Source organism: Salvelinus fontinalis, chromosome 14, assembly GCF_029448725.1.
Source record: "Salvelinus fontinalis isolate EN_2023a chromosome 14, ASM2944872v1, whole genome shotgun sequence".
NCBI lineage: Eukaryota > Metazoa > Chordata > Actinopteri > Salmoniformes > Salmonidae > Salvelinus > Salvelinus fontinalis.
Genome location: NC_074678.1, coordinates 28,450,690 through 28,474,434, shown reverse-complemented (window position 1 = coordinate 28,474,434; position 23,745 = coordinate 28,450,690). Strand labels below are relative to the sequence as shown.

Genomic DNA, 23,745 nt, shown 5'->3' with positions numbered 1-23,745 from the left:
AGCTCTGTCAGGTTGGATGGGGAGAGTCGCTGCAAAGCTATTTTCAGGTCTCTCCAGAGATTTTCGACTGGGTTCATGTCCGGGCACTGGCAAGGCCACTCAAGGACATTCAGAGACTTATCCAGAAGCCACTCCTGCGTTGTCTTGGCTGTGTGCTTAGGGTATGTTGTCCTGCTGGAAGGTGAACCTTCAGTATGAGGTCCTGAGTGCTCTGGAGTAGGTTTCCATCAAGGATCTCTCTGTACTTTGCTCTGTTCATCTTTCCTTCAATCCTGACTACTCTCCCAGTCCCTGCCACTGAAAAACATCCCCACAGCATGATGCTACCACCACCATAATTCACCATAGGGATGGTGCCAGGTTTCCTCCAGACGTGACGCTTGGCATTCAGGCCAAAGAATTCCATCTTGGTTTCATCAGACCAGATATTCTGGGTTTCTCATGGTCTGAGAGTCCTTTAGGTGACTTTTGGCAAACTTGAAGTGGGCTGTCGTGCCTTTTACTGAGGAATGGCTTCCATCTGGTCACTCTACCATAAAGGCCTCATTGGTGGAGTAGTGCAGAGATGGTTGTCCTTCTGGAAAGTTCTCCCATCTCCACAGAGGAACTCTGGAGCTTTGTCAGAGTGACCATCAGATTATTGGTCACCTCCCTGACCAAGGCCCCTCTCCCCCGATTGCTCAGTTTGGCCAGCTCCAGGAAGAGTCTTGGTGGTTCCAAACTTCTTCCATTTCAGAATGATGGAGGCCAATGTGTTCTTGGAGATCTTCAATGCCGCAGAAATGTTTTGGTACTCTTCCCCATTTCTGTGCCTCGACCCAATCCTGTCTCGAAGCTCTACGGACAATTATTTCAACCTCATGGCTTGGTTTTTGCTCTGACATGCATTGTCAACAGTGGGACCTTATATAGACAGGTGTGCAGATTTCCAAAACTTGTCCAATTAATTGAATGTACCACAGGTGGACTCCAATCAAGTTGTAGAAGCATCTCAAGGATGATCAATGTAGCCACAATGTTTTTGGTTAGGCCCAGTGGCGACCCGCCATTCAGGGCAGGTGTAGCAGAGCCTGCCATAGAGTTATATTACAAGTGCCCTTCCAACAAGGCTAAAGATCATTGGCCACAGATAAAATCACGTCAAATCACGTTATATGTACAGAAGCTTAGATTGGACTGATCATGTCAAAATCTTACTTTCAAAGTCTTAGCTAGCAGTCATCATCATGAATCAAGGCGACAATCTACTGGCAAATCATTTTTAAGCCTTGTCATATGAAGAGAAATAATGAAAAGAAATTATAGATAAAACATATCGGTGCTCATCGGCCATTGGACATTAAGATTACACAAGTTGGAAATCGCAAATTCAACAATGAGTGGTTTGTAAGGAATCAGTGGCTAACTGCAAGCATTGCAAAGCAACCACTAGCCTGCTATTCATTGGAGTGGCTGTGTTCCCACTATAAATCCAGAGAATGCCAGACTTTGATGACAAAATTTGTCCACAAAGGACCGCCACATCACCTTTACAAGGTGAGTCCAAAAATGTATTGTATGCTGCTGCATAAATGATGTAATTTGCAAGGTAGATATGTATACTGTAGCTAAGAAAGTTATACTAAGTGTATTGTGTAGTAAGCTATTAATAGCCCATGTGCCTCACCCTAATAATTTGGTCTATTTTCACCAACGCGGTATTGTAAAAACATTGTTCGTGGCCGGTGTGTGCTTGTTTGCAAACCTTTTTGTTCAACTTTGACAGTGCTACTGATAGGAGTGATGGTGCTTGGCTTGCACGTTCAAATTCAGCACACACAACATTCTATAATAGAATTGTGTTATTTGACGTGTCAAATTAAAAGCTTATTTAACACGTCCAAGAGAGCCAAACAGCGTTCAATGTGCCTCACCCTAATAATTTGGTCGATTTTCACCTCTTAATTTCACCTACTTTCTGACTTGGTAGTGCACATGTAGCCAATAACCTGTTTTAGAGAAATGTAATCATCGAATATTGTAAGAGCTTTCATTGTCTTTTTATATGACCCATTTATTTATCCTACGGTTCTGACTTGTTGTACAGGGAGTACACTGTAAGAACGGCCCATGTTCTGAATTCTGTCACTGTACAAAAGTGCTGAACAAATAGTTATATTGACTACGTCCGTCGTCGCTCGCTCATTAATGTCTTTATCGAAATTACGGATTGCCTCTTATCCGCTTGTTGTCCCCTCATGCTTTAGTTTGCACATCTCAATTGTCAGTAGAAACCACATTTATTTATTTGTTTAAGCAAGTCAGCCATATCAGCTATGTTTTTTTTTAAAGGCAGTAAATGAGGCTGAATGAACTGTTTCGCTGCCAGACAAGGCTCAGCTGATAGCCAGGTGTAGCAGTGATAAGGTGTTGGGACTCTGCTGTTGGGATAGCTTTATGTAGGCCCTAACAGTTTGTGGGAAGCGTTTGTCACCGTTATAGTGCAATTCATGTATTGTTAAGTGTTGTGGCTTTGCTGGCATGTTCCCACTTTTTTTTTTTTGCCCGACCAAAATTTATATGCTAAAATCGCCACTGGTTAGGCCTATTGATTAGCGATTGTCAAGGATGCAAAGAAATTCCAAAACATGTGTGGAGTTTTTAGTTAAGATTATTTCTTTACATAAGCTGTTTATTCGATTGTAGGGTTTGAATAGCATGAGAAGACACCAACATAGGGTTCAAAATCTATTCTAGCTCTTAAAGGGGCAGTAGCTGTCACGGCCGTCGAATGAAGAGGACCAAAGCGCAGAATGGTGAGCGTACATATTCCTTTTATTTAGAAATGACGCCGACAAAAACAATAAACAAAACAACCGTGAAGCTTAAGGGCTATGTGCCACAAACAAAGTTAACTTCCCACAAAGAAAGGAGGGAAAAGGGATACCTAAGTATGGTTCCCAATCAGAGACAACGATAGACAGCTGTCCCTGATTGAGAACCATACCCGGCCAAAACATAGAAATACAAAATCATAGAAAAACAAAACATAGAATGCCCACCCCAAATCACACCCTGACCAAACCAAATAAACATAAAAAGGCTCTCAAAGGTCAGGGTGTGACAGTAGTCTACATTGGGTGTAAAATCTTTGATTACAGTATTATTTAATCCGCAGTTATTCTTCAGCTATTTATTCTGTTACCAATAATATTTACATGTTAATAGTATCTTCTGATTACAATTATTATGTCTCATCTATTAACTAAATGCAATCTATTAGCTTCAAAAATATAAGTACGTATATCTAGCTGTCGAATAACACATTCTGATGGAATAGCTTGTCCCGCATTTGTAAAAACCCAGAGTGCATTGAGACAATGTAGGGAAAAAGATCTTGGTTTCAATTGTAAATATAGCAATGTGAATGCAAAGAGGACGGGCCACAAAATAGGTGACCAGGCAAAAGAGTTGAGTCCTCATTCATAGCCAAGGGCAGTGTGAATACAAAGAGAACAAAGTTATTTTTGCTATTTTTTTTACCCGAGAGTTCACTTTAAAGAGGACTGAGATCGTTTGTTTTAAAGAGAACTATATGTGAAAATACCCTAAGTTATAATATGTTCTCTTGGAAACAGGCCCAAGTTAAGTCCCTGAATGTGACACTGCAGGTCTGACAATGCACACCCAAGAGTGCTGGTCTGACTGGTTCCCAGAAAGTTCCACCATAGTCAAAGTAGCTATGAGACAATGCAGGTGCGACAGAAGTCTCTTAACTGGAATGTTGCATGTCTGCATGCCTGACATTTGACTGCCATTGACCACAAAACAACTAATGGGACTACCGAGAGGACTTCTGTACAAAAATAAGCAGCATTTACAAAATCATTAGTCTATTAGCCACAAGATGAGTAGTGTCGTCCTGGGCACCTTACCTATCAAAAATAAAGTTCCGCTTTTTGTGTGACTCACTTTCACGATGTGTAAATATACACTTTATCATCAAATGTCACATCAAAAACCATACACATTTTATTTAAAAGGAAGACATAAATCAAGAGATATTTAGTCATGAGAAAGTGCAGAATGGTAAAAACAGGCCATGAATTGGGATGTTTGTGCCTGCTGCCTAGCTTCTGTTGTTGACTGTTGTGGAAATAGACAAGTGAAGCATGGAGGAGGAGGTGTGATGGTGCTTTGCTGGTGACACTGTCAGTGATTTATTTAGAATTCAAGACACACTTAACCAGCATGGCTACCCCAGCATTCTACAGTGATACGCCATCCCATCTGGTTTGCGCTTAGTGGAACTATCATTTGTTTTTCAACAGAACAATGACCCAACACACATCCAGGCGGTGTAAGGTCTATTTGACCAAATGGAGAGTGATGGAATGCATCAGATGATCTGGCCTCCATAATCACCCGACCTCAACCCAATTGAGATGATTTGAGATGAGTTGGACTGCAGAGTGAAGGAAAAGCAGCCAACAAGTGCCTAGCATATGTGGGAACTCCTTCAAGACTGTTGGAAAAGCCTTCCAGGTGAAGCTGGTTGAGAGAATGCCAAGACTGTGCAAAGCTGTCATCAAGGCAAAGGGTGGCTACTTTGAAGAATCTCAAATATAAAATATATATTTTATATGTAGTAACCAAAACACTTTTTTGGTTACTACATGATTCCATATGTGTTATTTCATAGTTTATGTCTTCACTATTACTCTACAATGTAGAAAATAGTACAAATAAAGAAAAAGCCTTGAATGAGCAGGTGTGTCCAAACTTTTGACTGGTACGGTTTATGAATAAACATTAAGAAAGTTACCATAGATTGCCATATATTACCTGTTATTTACCAAAATTACAGAAGAATATTGAACACCAAATGAGACGGAGCCTGGCTAGGCGATTACGCTACACCCTTTGTCTGAACATGTGTGTTCCATCTCTACATATTTCTCAGTATAGATGGACAGCCCCTCCCTCACCTTTCACAATGTATACACTATCAACAGTTCCATGCCTAGTGTACAACACTCCCATATAGTGTGGTGGCTAATTTCTTTACTATCAAATGAGGAGAGACAAACGTATCACACAAGTCAGAGTTATACTTCAACTAAATCTTTATTCACTTATTAAATAAGGGAGCAGGTCAATACAACACACACATATAAAGTGAATGGATTGAGTGCTCTACGATAATGATGGCTGGTCGATGAATCACCCTCAGATGATTCGTTGAGAGCCCCGAGACAAAGGTACAAAGGTCTTTTATAGCCAAGATACACCCCCTTAAGTCTACATGGCAAACAATAGATGTATGGAATGGGTCACAAGGTTAAGATTTGTTTGAAAGATACTTATAATTCACAGCCGACAGTATCTGATGTAAAAACCTCTCATTGTGTACAAACCAGATTCTGTCCCCGAGTCATCTCTTCCTGGTACCTTCCAGTCAGGCACACATACACTAATCATGCTATGGAATGCGGTCTTGTTAGGTTTATCCCCAATCCATTGTAAATCCACTGTCAGTGTTAAATCTCCCAGAGGCCCACTTTCAGTTCACAGACACAATAGAGTTATATGAACCCTCTATTCTGTTGCATAAAACAACAATTTAATGCAATAACAGTATTATAACAATCTTGACATTTCTCTTACAATAGTTGTCAGGAATGAGGTGGGACTGGCAAGTCCTTGATTGGGATAGGACAATTACGTAAGGCCCGCTGCTGTTCCTGCCCAGTATGCATGTTTGTACAGGTAAATAGTAGCTTCAGAGAGCAGAAGGCAATGCATCATTTTACTGTCTAATCAGAAACTCTAAAGCTGTGAAATAAAAAGCATGACGCTGGCTGTTTTGATGTCATTGCAGTGCCTTTTCCCTCTTTCAAGCCTTTGTCTGTGATGCTATGTACAGTGGGGAGAACAAGTATTTGATACACTGCCGATTTTGCAGGTTTTCCTACTTACAAAGCATGTAGAGGTCTGTAATTTTTATCATAGGTACACTTCAACTGTGAGGGACGGAATCTTTTTTTTAAATCCAGAAAATCACATTGTATGATTTTTAAGTAATTCATTTGCATTTTATTGCATGACATAAGTATTTGATACATCAGAAAAGCAGAACTTAATATTTGGTACAGAAAACCTTTGTTTGCAATTAGAGAGATCATACGTTTCCTGTAGTTCTTGACCAGGTTTGCACACACTGCAGCAGGGATTTTGGCCCACTTCTACATACAAACCTTCTCCAGATCCTTCAGGTTTGGGGTCTGTCGCTGGGCAATACGGACTTTCAGCTCCCTCCAAAGATTTTCTATTGGGTTCAGGTCTGGAGACTGGCTAGGCCACTCCAGGACCTTGAGATGCTTCTTACGGAGCCACTCCTTAGTTGCCCTGGCTGTGTGTTTCGGGTCGTTGTCATGCTGGAAGACCCAGCCACGACCCATCTTCAATGCTCTTACTGAGGGAAGGAGGTTGTTGGCCAAGATCTCGCGATAAATGGCCTCATCCATCCTCCCCTCAATACGGTGCAGTTGTCCTGTCCCCTTTGCAGAAAAGCATCCCCAAAGAATGATGTTTCTACCTCCATGCTTCACGGTTGGGATGGTGTTCTTGGGGTTGTACTCATCCTTCTCTTCCTCCAAACACGGGCGAGTGGAGTTTAGACCAAAAAGCTCGATTTTTGTCTCATCAGACCACATGACCTTCTCCCATTCCTCCTCTGGATCATCCAGATGGTCATTGGCAAAGTTCAGACGGGCCTGGACATGCGCTGGCTTGAGCACGGGGACTTTGGGTGCACTGCAGGATTTTAATCCACGACGGCGTAGTGTGTTACTAATGGTTTTCTTTGAGACTGTGGTCCCAGCTCTCTTCAGGTCATTGACCAGGTCCTGCCGTGTAGTTCTGGGCTGATCCCTCACCTTCCTCATGATCATTGATGCCCCACGAGGTGAGATCTTGCATGGAGCCCCAGACCGAGGGTGATTGACCGTCATCTTGAACTTCTTCCATTTTCTAATAATTGCGCCAACTGTTGTTATCACCAAGCTGCTTGCCTATTGTCCTGTAGCCCATCCCAGCCTTTTGCAGGTCTACAATTTTATCCCTGATGTCCTTACACAGCTCTCTGGTCTTGGCCATTGTAGAGAGGTTGGAGTCTGTTTGATTGAGTGTGTGGACAGGTGTCTTTTATACAGGTAACGAGTTCAAACAGGTGCAGTTAATACAGGTAATGAGTGGAGAACAGGAGGGCTTCTTAAAGAAAAACTTACAGGTCTGTGAGAGCCGGAATTCTTACTGGTTGGTAGGTGATCAAATACTTATGTTGTGGATTTTTGTTTTAGATTCCGTCTCTCACAGTTGAAGTGTACCTATGATAAAAATTACAGACCTCTACATGCTTTGTAAGTAGGAAAACCTGCAAAATCGGCAGTGTGTCAAATACTTGTTCTCCCCACTGTACATAAAGTAGCTCATGAACATCAGGCTGTTTGATGAAATGTACAGTACCGGTCAAAAGTTTGAGATTTTTCAAGGTAGCCACCCTTTGCCTTGATGACAGCTTTGCACAATCTTGGCATTCTCTCAACCAGCTTCATGAGGATGTTACCTGGAATGCATTTCAATTAACAGGTGTGCCTTGTTAAAAGTTAATTTGTGGAATTGATTTCCTTAATGCATTTCAGTCAATCAGTTATTGTGACATGGTAAGGGTGGTATACAGAAGATGGCCCCATTTGGTAAAAGACCAAGTCCATATTATGGCAAGAACAGCTAAAAAAAGAAAAGCGAAATGACAGTCCATCATTACTTTAAGACATGAAGGTCAGTCAGTCCAGAAAATGTCAAGAACTTTGAACGTTTCTTCAAGTGCAGTCCCCCCAAAAATAAGTAGGTGTCCAAACTTTTGACTGGTACTGTATAGTTAATCAAATAATCAAATTTTATTGGCCACATACACATGGTTAGCAGATGTTATTGCGAGTGTAGCGAAATGCTTGTGCTTCTAGTTCCGACAGTGCAGTAATATCTAACAAGTAATCTAACAATTCCACCACAACTACCTAATACACACAAATCTAAGTAAAGGGATGGAATAAGAATATATACATATAAATATATGGATGAGCGATGACCGAGCGGCAGTCTGATGGCCTTGAGATGGAAGCTGTTTTTCAGCCTTTCAGTCCCAGATTTGATGCACCTGTACTGACCTCGCCTTCTGGATGGTAGCGGGGTGAACAGGCAGTGGCTCGGATGGTTGTTGTCCTTGATGATCTTTTTGGCCTTCCTGTGACATTGTGTGCTGTAGGTGTACCGGAGGGCTGGTAGTTTTCCCCCGGTGATGCGTTTGGCAGACCGCACCACCCTCTGGAGAGCCTTACGGTTGTGGGCGGTGCCGTTGCCGTTGAGACCCTGGGCCTCAAGCTTAATGATGAGCTTGGAGGGTACTATGGTGTTGAATGCTGAGCTGTAGTCAATGAACAGCATTCTTACATAGGTATGCCTCTTGTCCAGATAGGATAGGGCAGTGTGCAGTGTGGACCTATTGGGGAGGTATGCAAATTGAAGTGGGACTAGGGTGGCAGGTAAGGTGGAGGTGATATGATCCTTGACTAGTCTCTCAAAGCACTTCATGATGACAGAAATGAGTGCTATGGGGCGATAGTAATTTAGTTTGGTTACCTTTGCCTTCTTGGGTACAGGAACAATGGTGGCCATCTTGAAGCATGTGGGGACAGCAGACTGGGATAGGGAGAGATTGAATATGTCCGTAAACACACCAGCCAGTTGGTCTGCACATGCTCTGAGGACGCGGCTAGGGATGCCAGCCTTGCGAGGGATAACACAATTAAATGTCTTACTCACGTCGGCCACGGAGGAGGAGAGCCCACAGTCCTTGGTAGCGGGCCGCGTTGGTGGCACTGTATTATCCTCAAAGCGGGCAAAGAAAGTATTTAGTTTGTCTGGAAGCAAGACGTCGGTGTACGTAACGTGGCCGGTATTCTTTTTGTAGTCTGATTGACTGTAGACCCTGCCACATACGTCTTGTGTCTGAGCAGTTGAATTGCGACTTCACTTTGTCCCTAAACCGTCATTTTGCTTGTTTGATTGGCTTGCGGAGGGAATAACTACACTGTTTTTATTCGGCCATATTCCCAGTCATCTTTCCATGGTGTAATGCGGTGGTTTACGCTTTCAGTTTTGCGCGAATGCCGCCATCTATACACGGTTTCTGGTTAGGGTAGGTTTAAATAGTCACAGTGGGTACAACATCTCCTATGCACTTCCTTATGAACTCACTCAACAAATCAGCGTATAGATCGATATTATTCTTGATATTAGGCTGCCCGGAACATTTCCCAGTCCACGTCATCAAAACAATCTTGAAGCATGGATTCCGATTGGTCAGACCAGCGTTGAATAGTTCTAGTCATGGGTACATCCTGTTTGAGTTTCTGCCTATAGGACGGGAGGAGAAAAATGGAGTCGTGGTTAGATTTGCCGAAGGGAGGGCGGGGGAGGGCCTTGGATGCATCACAGAAGTTAGAGAAGCAGTGATCCAGTGTATTGCCCGCACGAGTGCTACAATCAATATGCTGATAGAATTTAGGTAGCCTTGTTCTCAAATTTGCTTTGTTAAAATCCCCAGGTACAATAAATAAATGCAGTCTCGGGATATATGGTTTCCAGTTGGCAAAGAGTCCAGTGAAGTTCCTTGAGGGCCGTCGTGGTATCGGCTTGAGGGGGGATATTCATGGCTGTGACAATAACCAACGAGAATTCTCTTGGGAGATAATATGGTCAGCATTTGATTGTGAGGAATTCTAGGTCAGGTGAACAAAAGGACTTGAGTTGCTGTATGTTTTTACGAGTACACCATAAGTCGTTAAAACATACATTATATTGCTGTGTTCATCAATCTGTGATATGGAAGGGCAGACCCCACAGTATAAACATACTCTCTGCATTATTACAAGTGTTTAGTATATGGGAGAAAGCCTGCCACTTTGTGTGCTCACTGCTCTGCAGAGGTTCTGGAATATACCTGGCCCAATTTACTGCGTCAGTACAATACATCAGCCTGAGGGGAGGGGAAGGAGGGAGAGAGGGAAGAAGAGATGGAGAGAGAGAGAGAGAGACATTGCTATTTCAGCACCACAGGCTTTCTCTACAGGTTGTTTTCCTTCCATAGATTTTCTCTTATCGTTGTTCTACCACACAATGCTGTGTAAACCTATGCTCAACAAACACATTAGGTAATATTACACACTAGGATTCTGATGACGTGGAGGCTTTCTTGAGGCTTTTCTCACAAAGGTTTTCTTGGAATAGCAAACAAAGGAAGCCATAGGGAAGATTAAGTGCCTACACCTTTGCTCTGCCTAAACAACTCAGTCTACCATCACTCCCCTTGTCTCGCCCCAGGGTGACAGCTGACAGAATATGCCAAGACTTGGAGAGATTAATTGTATACATAGACTAGGCAACCATGTATTCAGAACGAAGACAGGATATCAACATTGGGAACTGAAAGGGATTAAGTACATCTATTGAGTTGTGAAACAGTGAAAGGATGGGAAATGGAAGACACAGTAGGGAGGGCTGGAGAGAAACTGGGACTTGGGATTGGCCAAAGAAGAGAAAAGATTGAATGTTGAGAAGGCCATGATAATGGAGGAGAAAATTCACAGAGGAAATTTAAGAAACCTGATGATGGTGTGTTTGAACACAATGCTGAATGGGTGTCAAACAGGAGAGGTGGTGATGTTTATGAAACTAGCACAGAGTGTACATTGTAGCACCAGTCACATTGTGTATTACCACCAGCCACCTGTGTGGACACACATTACCAGGGTACAGGTCTCACCTGCAGCGAAGCCTGGACAGGGCCTCATCAAAGTCATTCCTCAGGAACAGGTCCATTGCTGCCATGCAGTCCTCCAGGGCCAAAGACAGGTCCGACTTCTTGGACCTGAGACACAGAAAAGGGGTAAAGGGGACAGAGAGAGATGAAGCATTGGTCAATTAAGTACCTACCCATTGCTTCTCAGTGCAGGACCTAAATGTTAGAATAACACATTATATTCTTGACATCCCCTCAGAACAGAAAATAATTTACCTCTGATAAATTAGGTTTACATTGTTGAATGAAAGAAGCTGATTACTGCCAACTTCCCAGTGGACCTAAATATATTCTATTATTTTATGAATGAACCCCAGGACAAAACCTATGTATTTGTTCATGTCAACTAGGTGACATGTCTGAGTTCTATGTAGAGTAGCAGCCTGTAGAGTAGCATGACACAGCTTTAACGACACTGGCTATCTACAGTAACGGATATCTTTAAAAAGAGCCACGTCACTTATTTTCTCTTCCAGGCAGCTCTGGTGCAGTGCCCCTGTTCTGTTTTCAGTGGGAGGGGGGCAAGAGGAACACGGACAACCTCCAAACGTTCTGTGAGGAGTGTAGGTCATGATATTGTCCCACTTTCCCACCCAATCTAAGCAGGCTTTTACACTAAACAAAAATATAAACGCAACATGTAATGTGTTGGTCCCATGTTTCATGAGCTGAAATAAAAGATCCCAGAAATGTTCCATATGCACAAAAAGCTTTTTTCTCTCAAATTTTGTGCACAAATTTGTTTACATCCCTGTTAGTGACCATTTGTCCTTTGTCAAGATAATCCATCCACCTGACAGGTGTGGCATATCAAGAAGCTGATTAAACAGCATGATCATTACACAGGTGCACCTTGTGCTGGGGACAATAAAAGGCTATTCTAAAATGTTCAATTTTGTCAAACAACGCAATGCCACAGATGTCTCAAGTTGAGGGAGCGTGCAATTGGCATGCTAACTGCAGGAATGTCCACCAGAGCTGTTGCCAGATAATTGAATGTTCATTTCTCTACCATATCCAACGTTGTTGTAGAGAATTAGGCAGTATATCCAACCGGCCTCACAACCACAGACCACGCGTAACCACTCCAGCCCAGGACCTGCACATCTGGCATCTTCACCTCTGGGATCGTCTGAGACCAGCCACCTGGACACCTGATGAAATTGTGGGTTTGCACCACACAACCAACCAAACTCATCTGTGTGGTCGGCCTCCTCACCAGGGTCTGACATGACTGCAGTTTGGCGTCGTAACCGACATAAGTGGGAAAATGGTCACCTTTGATGGCCACTGTCATGCTGGAGATGTGTGCTCTTCACGGAGTAATGGCGGTTTCAACTATTCCGGGCAGATGATATGACGTCGTGTAGGCGAGCGGTTTGCAGATGTCACCGTTGTGAAGAAGAATGCCCTATGGTGGTGGTGGGGTTATGGTATGGGCAGGCGTAAGCTACACACAACGAACACAATTGCCTTTTATCGATGACAATTTGAATGCACAGAGATACCGTGACGAGATCCTGAGGCCCAATGAGGTGCCATTCATCCGCCACCATCACCTCATGTTTCAGCATGATAATGCACAGCCCCATGTCGGAAGGATCTGTAAACAATCCCTGGAAGCTGAAAATGTCCCGGTTCTTCCATGGCCTGCATTCTCACCAGACATGTCACCCATTGAACATATTTTGGATACTCTGGATTGAAGTGTACCACGGCGTGTTCCAGTTCCCGTCAATATCCAGCAACTTCACACAGCTATTGAAGAGGAGTGGAACAACATTCCACAATCAGCCTGATCAACTCTATGCAAAGGAGAAGTCACGCTGCATGAGACGCTGCATCTGGTGGTCACACCAGATACTGACTGGTTCTCTGATCCACTCCCATACATTTTTTTTAAAGGTATCTGTATTCCCAGTCATGTGAAATCCATAGATTAGGGCCTAATTAATTTATTTCAATCGACTGATTTCCTTATTTGAAATTGTTGCATGTTGCATTTATATTTTTATTCAGTGTACATGGTTTTCACTGCATCTAATATTGAGTGTTCTTTTACTGTCATTAGCCTAACGCTAGATTTTTCTTATCTGACAAGATTGGATTCTTTTCACTGTTTCTTCAGTGAGCTGCTTTCTCATTCGCTCGGCATCAAATTACAGGTCTTTCAAATGGGTGATTCAAGAAAAAAATAAGTGGAGGTTCCACACATCTTTTAATATGAAGCTAGAATCTTCATCCAAACAAATCTCTGTTGGTGATGTCAAGACTCCTCTCCATTAAAAACAATAGAGCACTATGTACAGTTGAAGTCGGAAGTTCACATACACCTTAGCCAAATACATTTTAACTCAGTTTTTCACCATTTCTGACATTTAATCCTAGTAAAAATTCCCTGTCTTAGGTCAGTTAGGATCACCACTTTATTTTAAGAATGTGAAATGTCAGAATAATAGTGGAGAGAATTATTTATTTCAGCTTTTATTTTTTTCATCACATTCCCAGTGGGTCAGCAGTTTACATACACCCAATTGGTATTTGGTAGCATTGCCTTTAAATTGTTTAACTTGGGTCAAATGTTTTGGGTAGCCTTCCACAAGCTTTCCACAAAAAGTTGGGTGAAATTTGGCCCATTCCTCCTGACAGAGCTGGTATAACTGTGTCAGGTTTGTATGCCTCCTTGCTCGCACACGCTTTTTCAGTTCTGCCCACAAATTTTCGATAGGATTGAGGTCAAGGCTTTGTGATGGCCACTCCAATACCTTGACTTTGTTGTCCTTAAGCCATTTTGCCACAACTTTGGAAGTATGCTTGGCGTCATTGTCCATTTGGAAGACCCATTTGTGACAAAGCTTTAACTTCCTGACTGATGTCTTGAGATGTTGCTTCAATATATCCACATAATTTTTCTCCCTCATGATGCCATCTATTTTGTGAAGTGCAACAGTCCCTCCTTCAGCAAAGCACCCCCACAACATGATGCTGCCACCCCAGTGCTTCACGGTTGGGATGGTGTTCTTCGGCTTGCAAGCATCCCCCTTTTTCCTCCAAACATAACGATGGTAATTATGGCCAAACAGTTCTATTTTTGTTTCATCAGCCCAAAGAACATTTCTCCAAAAAGTGTGATCTTTGTCCCCATGTGCAGTTGCAAACCGTAGTCTGGCTTGATGACGGTTTTGGAGCAGTGACTTCCTCCTTGCTGAGCGACCTTTCAGGTTATGTCGATATAGGACTAGTTTTACTGTGGATATAGATACTTTTGTAATTGTTTCCTCCAGCATCTTCACAAGGTCCTTTGCTGTTGTTCTGGGATTGATTTGCACTTTTCACACCAAAGTACGTTCATCTCTAGGAGACAGAACGTGTCTCCTTCCTGAGCGGTATGACGGCTGTGTGGTCCCATGGTGTTTATACTTGCGTACTATTGTTTGTACAGATGAACGTGGTACCTTCAGGCATTTGGAAATTGCTCTCTAGGATGAACAAGACTTGTGAAGGTCTACAATTTTTTTTCTGAGGTCTTGGCTGATTTCTTGCGATTTTCTCATGATGTCAAGCAAAGAGGCACTGAGTTTGAAAGTAGGCCTTGAAATACATCCACAGGTACACCTCCAATTGACTCAAATTATGTCAATTTGCCTAACAAAAGCTTCTAAAGCCATGACATAATTTTCCAGAATTTTCCAAGCTGTATAAAGGCACAGTCAACTTAGTGTATGTACACTTCTGACCTACTGGAATTGTGATACAGTTAATTATAAGTGAAATAATCTCTCTGTAAACAACTGTTGAAAAAATGTCTTGTGTCATGCACAAAGTAGATGTCCTAACCGACTTGCCAAAACTATAGTTTGTTAACAAGAAATGTGTGCAGTGGTTGAAAAACGAGTTTTAATGACTCCAACATTAAGTGTATGTAAACTTCCAACTTCAACTGTACTTTCATTGATTAACATTTTTTATGTTTGTTTACAACAGATATTTACTGGTACAAAAAGGATCTGTACCTTTGAAGCCACGGTGTGACCTCAATAACATTTCATAAAAAGTTCCAAGAAAGCTGTCCAAAGTTATACCTTGAAAGACACAGCAACAATTTGGCTGAGGCCTCTGAAGTTCACAACAAAGTGGAGGTTCGTCACACTATTTGCCAAACTGTAGCATACCTAAACCACCCCAAGCTTAACAGTCCCAAAGTCGACATAATGTCTTCTCAGCTAATTGGGCTCATGGACACAATGTATTGAACCAAACAATGGAGTCTGGCTGACACAACTGAGGAGAATCTCTACAATGAAGACGGCTAACTGACATCCCTTTACATTCCTGCAGATCAGTGATACAGAGGACTTCTTTATGCTAGACCAGGGCAACATTGATGGGGTGGGAACCACAAAAAAATCTGAATTCATCATTAGGGGCAGAAGTGGCTCGCGGGTCTGTTCAACCCCATCCATACCCACACATGCAGTCAGAGCCGGCCTTAACCCTTTGGGTGCCCAAATGGGGCCCCACCTTGTGAGCCAAACATTTTAGTGGTCCTGCTCTTGACAGCGGAGATTTTTTTTAAATTTTACAGCAAGTTTGCTGTAGTTCTACACATTTTGCTATGGGCGGAGAAAAGATTAAGCAATTTTATAGTTAATTTCATGCAATTCTACTAATTTTGTCATGAGACGGAGAAATTAGCAGTTTTACAGCTAATTTACTGCAATTCTACACCTTCTGCCATAGGGTGGAGAGAAATGTTTACAGGTTTTAGTATGAAATCTGAGTGAAAGTGACTAACAAAATCAAAGGGGAGCCCCACGCTCTGTAATTCGACCATGACAACTACAAGTTTAGATAGCTGGCTAGACTAATTTAACAATCTAAAAAACAAATCCTGACATGGGCTAATTGAGTGAGTGTCAGTGACTGACATAAGAGGAAAAACTGTAGATGCGCAAACAAATTTCGAAATTGCACCTTAAGTACTATTCTAACTCAACAGTAAGTTGAGACCGCAATTGAGTTCCTGCAACTGAGTTTCTATATTTCCTAAATGAATCCACGGGCCTACAAAATAATGTGCCGCAATAATGTGCCGCCAGTTGCCCATCCCTGTGCTATACCATGGTTGAAATTTCTCAAACTATAATGAGTCCACTTGGGATCATATGGAACAACAAGCCTGTATTTCCACTCATTCACAGGCTAATGACATGGGGATGACCATAACATCCATCCAACCTATGACCAGCACCAGCCTGTAACTTCCTGCTCACTAACACACCGTGATGAATGTCAGCGCAACACAGACAGTCTAGGGCCTAATACTATCACACACAGTCATGAACATATTCAATTCACTTAGTTATAATGAAATGTATAAGCAATACCTGGAAAGTAATGCGGTATAAAGATGCAGAAAGATGGATGCATTCTAGTAGCTTCTGTATTTCCATCTAAAAGGCCCATAAGGCCCAGTTTCAAATCAGTTGCTACAATCAGTGCACCACCTTTAATAAAATGTGATATTTCTTATTGAATAAAGAAAACCTGCTGACGCACATAAAAAATGTCAAGTGACTTGGCTGTTATGTTGGAGAGCTAGTTAAGTTGTTTATCAGACCAAAGCTAGCAAACTTGTCCAGCAGAAAGTACAGATGTAAATCGGACAACTCAAGAAGACTTGTTCAAGAGACAGTGCTAAAGCAGGACAATGTAGTTTAACATTGGCCTATTGGCTACTATGGCCATTTGAATGAACATAGCACACTTATAAAGACGGTTAACCATAAACTCAATAGGGGAATAATGTAGGTGGGTCTGAGAAATGGCATGATAATGTACACATAATGGAGGCCATTGTTTCCTGAAAGGTTGTACATAGTATACATCCAGATAATTAATGAATTGAAGTCAGCAACTCTGCGATGCTGATTTCTTTTGAGGGAAACTTGAACACAAACACAAAGATAGTGACAAAACATAGCTTTATCTGCCTTCCTCCTGAATTCTTTCACCAGTGTTATTTTCCATTGAATTAGTCCTGGAGGCTGAGTAACAGAAAGACAAACAAAGCACTACTGCAGTAAAACAAGCTGTTCCTAAACACAATGAAGTCATGAGACAAAAGAGATGAGGTGGATCTTTAAAAAACCTGTCAAGTTTTACTGGATACAGCTCAATTAAAAATCCTATCTTATTTCAATCACAGTCAAAAACAGAAATGGTTAATAGTGACAGTATATCACATTCAAAGACACACACACACACACACAAAACCACAAACTCAGCATCTCTCTGTTGACTTCAACACATTGTCAGTACCTATCACTTCACCACGCAGCAGTATCTACATAACTCTTACCCGTTTGATAGAGTTTCTGCTTCTCCTGACATTTTCATCTGGCAGACAGAGTACTAGAGGGAAGTAAAGACAGCAAACGCAGGAGATAATTGATTATCTCTGGCTCAGGCCTTTCCAGCAGCGCAGCCAGACACACTGTCTCCTTCTGGCAGCAGCAGCAGCAGCAGGCAGGCGAGGGGAGGAAGAACGCAGCTCTTAATAAGATTGGGATGACTATCACACGTAGGGAAACTAAACATCTTCCACCCCCCCAACTCTCTGCCTCCAAACACACATGCATACACACTCTATCGCTCTCACACACACAGTCCCTAATCTCTCCTCCTATCCCACCTCTTCCCATCATCACACTCACACTACACACTGCAGTCGCCTCACTGATTGGCTGAGGCAGTGGCAGGGCTGGCCTAGCCGCACAGGACTCCAGTCAAATGATAAACAAAAATCATACACAAAATTAACTATGCAGCACAGATAAGAGGTACCCTGGCTATTACATCAACCGAAGAGAACAGGCAACCGCACTCAGACGATCATAAATAAAAATTAAAAAAATATTCAGGTACTAATTCAGATCACTGAATATATTTAATAGAAGATTTCAAAATCCCTCAGTAAGATTCCGTACAGAGATGTAAAGTGACTTCATGCCGGTGAGAGGAAGAGTCCTGCGAAGAAGGAAGCCTTTACTGCAGTGACTCAGGCTAACTACTGCAGCAGCACAGACACACTGCCCACTATAACAGAGCCAGTAGGACAGAGCCAGTAGGACGCTGTGTAGCGCTTAGGAGAGATGAGTACCATTGAGACCCAGTAATTACACCACAGCCAATCGCTGTGAAAGTGAATGACCCATGAAAGGAGCCAGCCACTTCAGAATCATCAGAATGAGCTCTCAGACAGCTGTCTACATGTAGGTCATAGAGGAGAAATGATCTGCAACATGGTAAATCTGTAAATCTCAAGACACAGGAAAGATGTCCGCTCATGCACACACACACACACACACTTACAGTGTTCTATTAGCTTTCTCTCTGACATCTGTTAAGCTGAATCAGTTGAAGTTTTTAAATCTATGAGCACTAGGACAACATCTAGAGGTTCAATTTAGCCCAAAAACATTTTTGGGCTCCTGCTCTTTTTGCTTCAGTGGAATTGTTTTCTGTTATACATGATCATGGGAAAGCAATTTATTTCAGGGACAGCTCCACCTTCAATCATGTGATGTCAATAAATCAACAGCCTTCTTTCCACATGTGAGAGGCATGGAAATCTAATGATATCTCTATGGACGAGAAGATAGGCTCGTCTTCCTCTTGGTCAATCCCTGCCTGGACCGGAGCTGAGATTGCCAGTTTTAATGGCATCCTTATCTGAATTATTGATATATTGAACAGCAGGAAGGAGCGATGTCACTGCCCCCCCCCCCCCCCCCCCCCCCTCCTCCCCACTGACTGCTAACTGTCAATAGCCTTTCCACAAACTAATCAATCCTGTATATCACTCAGCCATCGGCCATTGACTCTGAGACTTACGTGTTTGATGCTTCTGTGGGGTTGAGTGCCTCTTTGTTGTCTGGTAACTGTAACCTGAAACGGGGGCAGAATTGAGGCCATTTAGAAAAAAAAGGTGAGCACAAGGTATGGAAACGATTTGAATAGGTACTATTGTGTGAGTAACGTAATATTGTAACCCATATAAATCTTGACACCGAAAAATATTTTCAGTACAGGGGCAGATTTACCAAAATGTCATATGTATCATGAACAAAGACAAAGTACAAATGTAATTCAGTTACTCTGTTGTCAAACATGCCTAGGGGACTGAAGTTGAAAGATCATTGTTTCTAAGAAATACAGCTGGGAAAACTTACTTGAAATCTGTGAGGATGGGGTCAAGTTCTGGACTGTTTATGACGGACAACCTAGAAGCAAACCATGCTGTTCTAAAATGTTTATATTAATCAAATCCCAATCAATGCCTTGGCATAATGATAAATATATATTTCACAGAAACTGTTCCATGTTTTTCATGTAAACTTACAGTGTTGGGGAGCCATTGGGGTCGGCTGAGATTTCTTTCGCCTGCAGGGCGTCCCTAGGGTCACAGTATAACAGACAGAACAGTAAGTACTAGGGATGGGTCTCATTTACCAATGCTGAGATTGCCAATGATAATACCCGGCCGATACTGTAGATGCTATTCTTTGGAGCCATTTACCATTATAGCTTATATTTCACTGAATTGGTTTCCCTAAGTAGCTTTATATTCAGCACAGTGTATTTTTCCTTATCAAAGCAAGTCACCTGAGAGGGGTTGGTAGCTGTTGCTTTCTTTTACATAGTTATTTATTTTATTTCACCTTTATTTAACCAGGTAGGCTAGTTGAGAACAAGTTCTCATTTACAACTGCGACCTGGCCAAGATAAAGCATAGCAGTGTGAACAGACAACAACACAGAGTTACACATGGAGTAAACAATAAACAAGTCAATAACACAGTAGGGGGAAAAAAGAGTATAGATACATTGTGTGCAAAAGGCATGAGGAGGTAGGCAATAAATAGGCCATAGGAGCGAATAATTAGAATTTAGCAGATTAACACTGGAGTGATAAATCATCAGATGATCATGTGCAAGTAGAGATACTGGTGTGCAAAAGAGCAGAAAAGTAAATAAATAAAAACAGTAAGGGGATGAGGTAGGTAAATTGGGTGGGCTGTTTACAGATGGACTATGTACAGCTGCAGCGATCGGTTAGCTGCTCAGATAGCAGATGTTCAAAGTTGGTGAGGGAAATAAAAGTCTCCAACTTCAGCGATTTTTGCAATTCGTTCCAGTCACAGGCAGCAGAGAACTGGAAGGAAAGGCGGCCAAATGAGGTGTTGGCTTTTGGGATGATCAGTGAGATATACCTGCTGGAGTGCGTGCTACGGGTGGGTGTTGTTATCATGACCAGTGAACTGAGATAAGGCGGAGCTTTACCTAGCATGGACTTATAGATGACCTGGAGCCAGTGGGTCTGGCAACGAACATGTAGCGAGGGCCAGCCGACTAGAGCATACAGGTCGCAGTGGTGGGTGGTATAAGGTGTTTTAGTAACAAAACGGATGGCACCATGATAAACTGCATCTAGTTTGCTGAGTAGAGTATTGGAAGTTATTTTGTAGATGACATCGTCAGTTTTACTAGGGTAAGTTTGGCGGCGTGAGTGAAGGAGGCGTTGTTGCGAAATAGAAAGCCGATTCTTGATTTGATTTTGGATTGGAGATGTTTAATATGAGTCTGGAAGGAGAGTTTACAGTCTAGCCAGACACCTAGGTATTTATAGATGTCCACATATTCTAGGTCGGAACCGTCCAGGGTGGTGATGCTAGTCGGGCGGGCGTAAGGCCTATCAGTAGAACAATTTTAACAATTTGTGTAAGTAGCCTGTTACTATGCAGTTTAGTTCTTCCCTTTTTGTATTTTTTAAGAAAATAGTTATGAATTCTGTAACTGCCAATAAATATTTGTTAACATGATATTACAAAAGTTTTCCTTTACAGTAAGCCTAATTTTACCCCATCTTAATTGAACTTTCTTGACTGTACATTTATCTCCAGATGTAACCACTGGTGATGGCATGTAATGTTAAAGAGCAACATGGTGGTACTGTGATTACAAATGTGCTTTACCTAGATTATACTTTATAAAAATGTATCTTAGATTATACTTTAGAGAAGCTATTTCTAGGTTTCTGAGTCTGAAAATCAACTGATTTGATGTGTAGAAAAAGTAATCTAAAGTGGCTTAATTTTCTTATTTACTTTGCAGAATTGAAATATATTACATTTCCTACTACATGCTGTCTCCATCTAAATGCTAATATAACAGCTGGCAATAACGTTCCAATTTCTGTCAAATAAAAAAAGTATCATAATCAGAATGCGTACATAATCACTCAATATTTATCAAATCCGTCTGCAATAATCGGATAGGTAATCTAAAATCATCGCACAAATCAATCATTAACACTAGGCAGGTTTCCATTGACCTAGATTTATTCGACAAAATAAATGTCGCAAAAGAAATCTTTGCTAAATGTGTATTGGCAACGGCAGATATGAGACATTTTCTAAAGATACGTTTTTATCCGTTAGACAAATGATGGAAACGGTGTTTTTCGAATAAGTTATGCAGAAAAAAATGTCTAATAATGTTTCTTCGCAGGACAAGGTTTGTCCTAATTTTAATTAATCCCAAAACTGCTTCGCCTTGCTTTTCTGGTTTGTTGGCAAATTTCATCATATAATTATTTCAGATCTACAGGAATGCAGGTTTCACCATGGCACTGATCGTGGCTATACATTGGCACGTGATAATTATTAGAATATGGCATATCAGTAAAATGCTGGCTTTTGTGGGCTACCTGAGACATGAAACAGATAGGTTGGAGGACATACAGGCTGTCGCCAATATATTAATGCGCAATTTGCCTAAATGGGTAATGGAAACAGTTCAACCAATATATTTGTATTCGACACTGTAGGGTTAGGTGTCACGTCATTACGTCCACACGTTTTTAATCGACAGAAGATAATTAAATGGAAACGCACTTTAGCAGGCAATTGTTGCATCGGTTTTCTATGCAAACTTTCTAAGTGTCGACAAACAACATAACTGGACAAGTTAATGGAAACATATCTACTGTTGTGACCACAAATACAACATGCTTAGACTACTGTAGACTGTAAATACAAATATTGCTGGGTTTCTTCGTAAAAAAACATTGTCTAGGCTACTGCAACTAGCCTACTGTATGGTTCAGTGGATTTTGCGACTCACCCTTTGCTGCCATTTTTCTTCACGCTGCGTCTCCAACCAGTGATAACACTCATTCCACTGCACTGAAATACTGTAAACGTGCAGAATATCCAGCAAAAGTGCGGCGCCTGATTATCCTTAAAATGACATACGGTTTTTACCTGTGCGCAGGAGATAATGTATCTGGCGAGTGTTTGATAAAGTATGAGGAAGAGGTTGTGTCTTCTTGATAACTATATATTCCTCTTTCCTGACCTAGTTTTTTTTTAAAGTGGATGTCCTCATCACTATTATAACCAGATCCCTTTTCAAGTGCAATGAAATGTGGGTCAATAGTACTGCTACAAGGTCTTAGAGCGCTCCAATACAGCCCCACAGTGGTGGTGTCATGATACCCGTAAAACCTAGCGGTCAAATAGGGAAATGGTTCCAATCGTTTTTCCACCATTCATTTTTCCCATAAGTGTTTCTAAAATCCCCAACAATAAGGGCTGTGTTTTGTGTAGGCTTACCCTGGCGTGACGTTTTGATAACCATGCAAATCTCTCGTACAGGTGGACTTCTATCAATATATTCCGGTCTATTTACTCTCAGATTCTGAAATGCTAATTAGCGTAAAAGTAGACATCATGCAAAACAACAAATCGCTACAAGCTCCTGCATGTCATCTGTAGCTGACACTTTTGCTAACAGGTATTGTGTAAAAGTAAAACTTGCACAAGACAGTTCACAGAATTGTCCATTTAAAGAAAATTTCCCAATTTTATTCCTTACTACATTTAGCTAACAGATAGTTAATCCAGAGATTCTTACCTTTGCCTTGATTCGGCAGTCTCGTCCAGATCATCATGTCATTTGTAGTTCTTTATGATAGCCACATTAGCATTACATTTTTGTGGGGTAAATACAGATGACTATATTGATAAGTCAACTTGTCCTAAAGAGATTTACAGTTATCAAAACGTCATGCCTGGGTAAACCTACATGAAACACAGCCCTTATTTGACGTGTTTCTAAAATCCCCTATGGGAAAATTGAACGGTGGAAAAACGATTGGAGCTATTTCCCTGTTTGACTGTTAGGTTAAGTGTATTATGACTCCTACTGTGGTATTCTAGAGAGCAATAATGTATATTTGTAGGCACTACCTCCACTATAGTTCGTTGGACAAAGCCTATGGGGAAATTGAGTTTTTGGATAAACAACGAAAATAAGGTCTGTGGTAAACACCGGTTTAGGAGATCTTATGTGTTTTGCTCTATGGTAATCTTCATCAGCTAGTCACTTTTTGTGAATTTTGAAGCATTTATGAAATACATTTACAGAGCTACTGTCCTGTAGGTCTTCGCTCCAACCCTAATCTAGCGCACCCGATTCTAATAATTAGCTTGTTGATAAACTGACTCAGGTCGTTACAACTGGAGTTGGAGCAAAAACCTACAGGAGGATAGCCCTCCAGAATCAGGGTTGGAGAACCAAGTCAGACGGGTTACCTCCAAACAATGTAGACCTACCAATGTTCCAGCTTGTTGCTGCCCTAGGTCTGGGATTTCCAAGACTACTGCGAGCCTACAAAAACTAATTTGAAGTCAACTATAGAGTTGCTTTGGCATTTAGCCATTATAAAATACATGAAGGCTTTCACATTTATTATTAAAAACAGTATATTGGTAATAC

General features: G+C 41.6%; 1 protein-coding gene across 8 annotated transcripts in view; it reads right to left on the bottom strand.

Moving 5' to 3' along the window:
* Window positions 1-22,938, bottom strand: part of LOC129810570 (tetratricopeptide repeat protein 39A-like) — a 37,613-nt gene extending 14,675 nt beyond the window's left edge. Inside the window, exons 1-5 of one of the 8 annotated variants that reach the window (XM_055861215.1) lie at window positions 22,090-22,938; window positions 19,308-19,361; window positions 19,138-19,188; window positions 18,800-18,853; window positions 10,868-10,972 (exon numbers count right to left, since the gene is read on the bottom strand). In XM_055861215.1, coding sequence (XP_055717190.1) covers window positions 10,868-10,972; window positions 18,800-18,853; window positions 19,138-19,188; window positions 19,308-19,361; window positions 22,090-22,142 — 317 coding nt within the window. In that variant the 5' untranslated portion in view covers window positions 22,143-22,938. Of the gene's footprint in view, window positions 1-10,867; window positions 10,973-17,264; window positions 17,410-17,892; window positions 17,978-18,799; window positions 18,854-19,137; window positions 19,205-19,307; window positions 19,362-22,089 lie in introns of those variants that run through there. The other 7 variants (XM_055861217.1, XM_055861222.1, XM_055861216.1 and 4 more) reach the window with 7 other exon arrangements.
* Window positions 22,939-23,745: the final 807 nt, after the last annotated feature.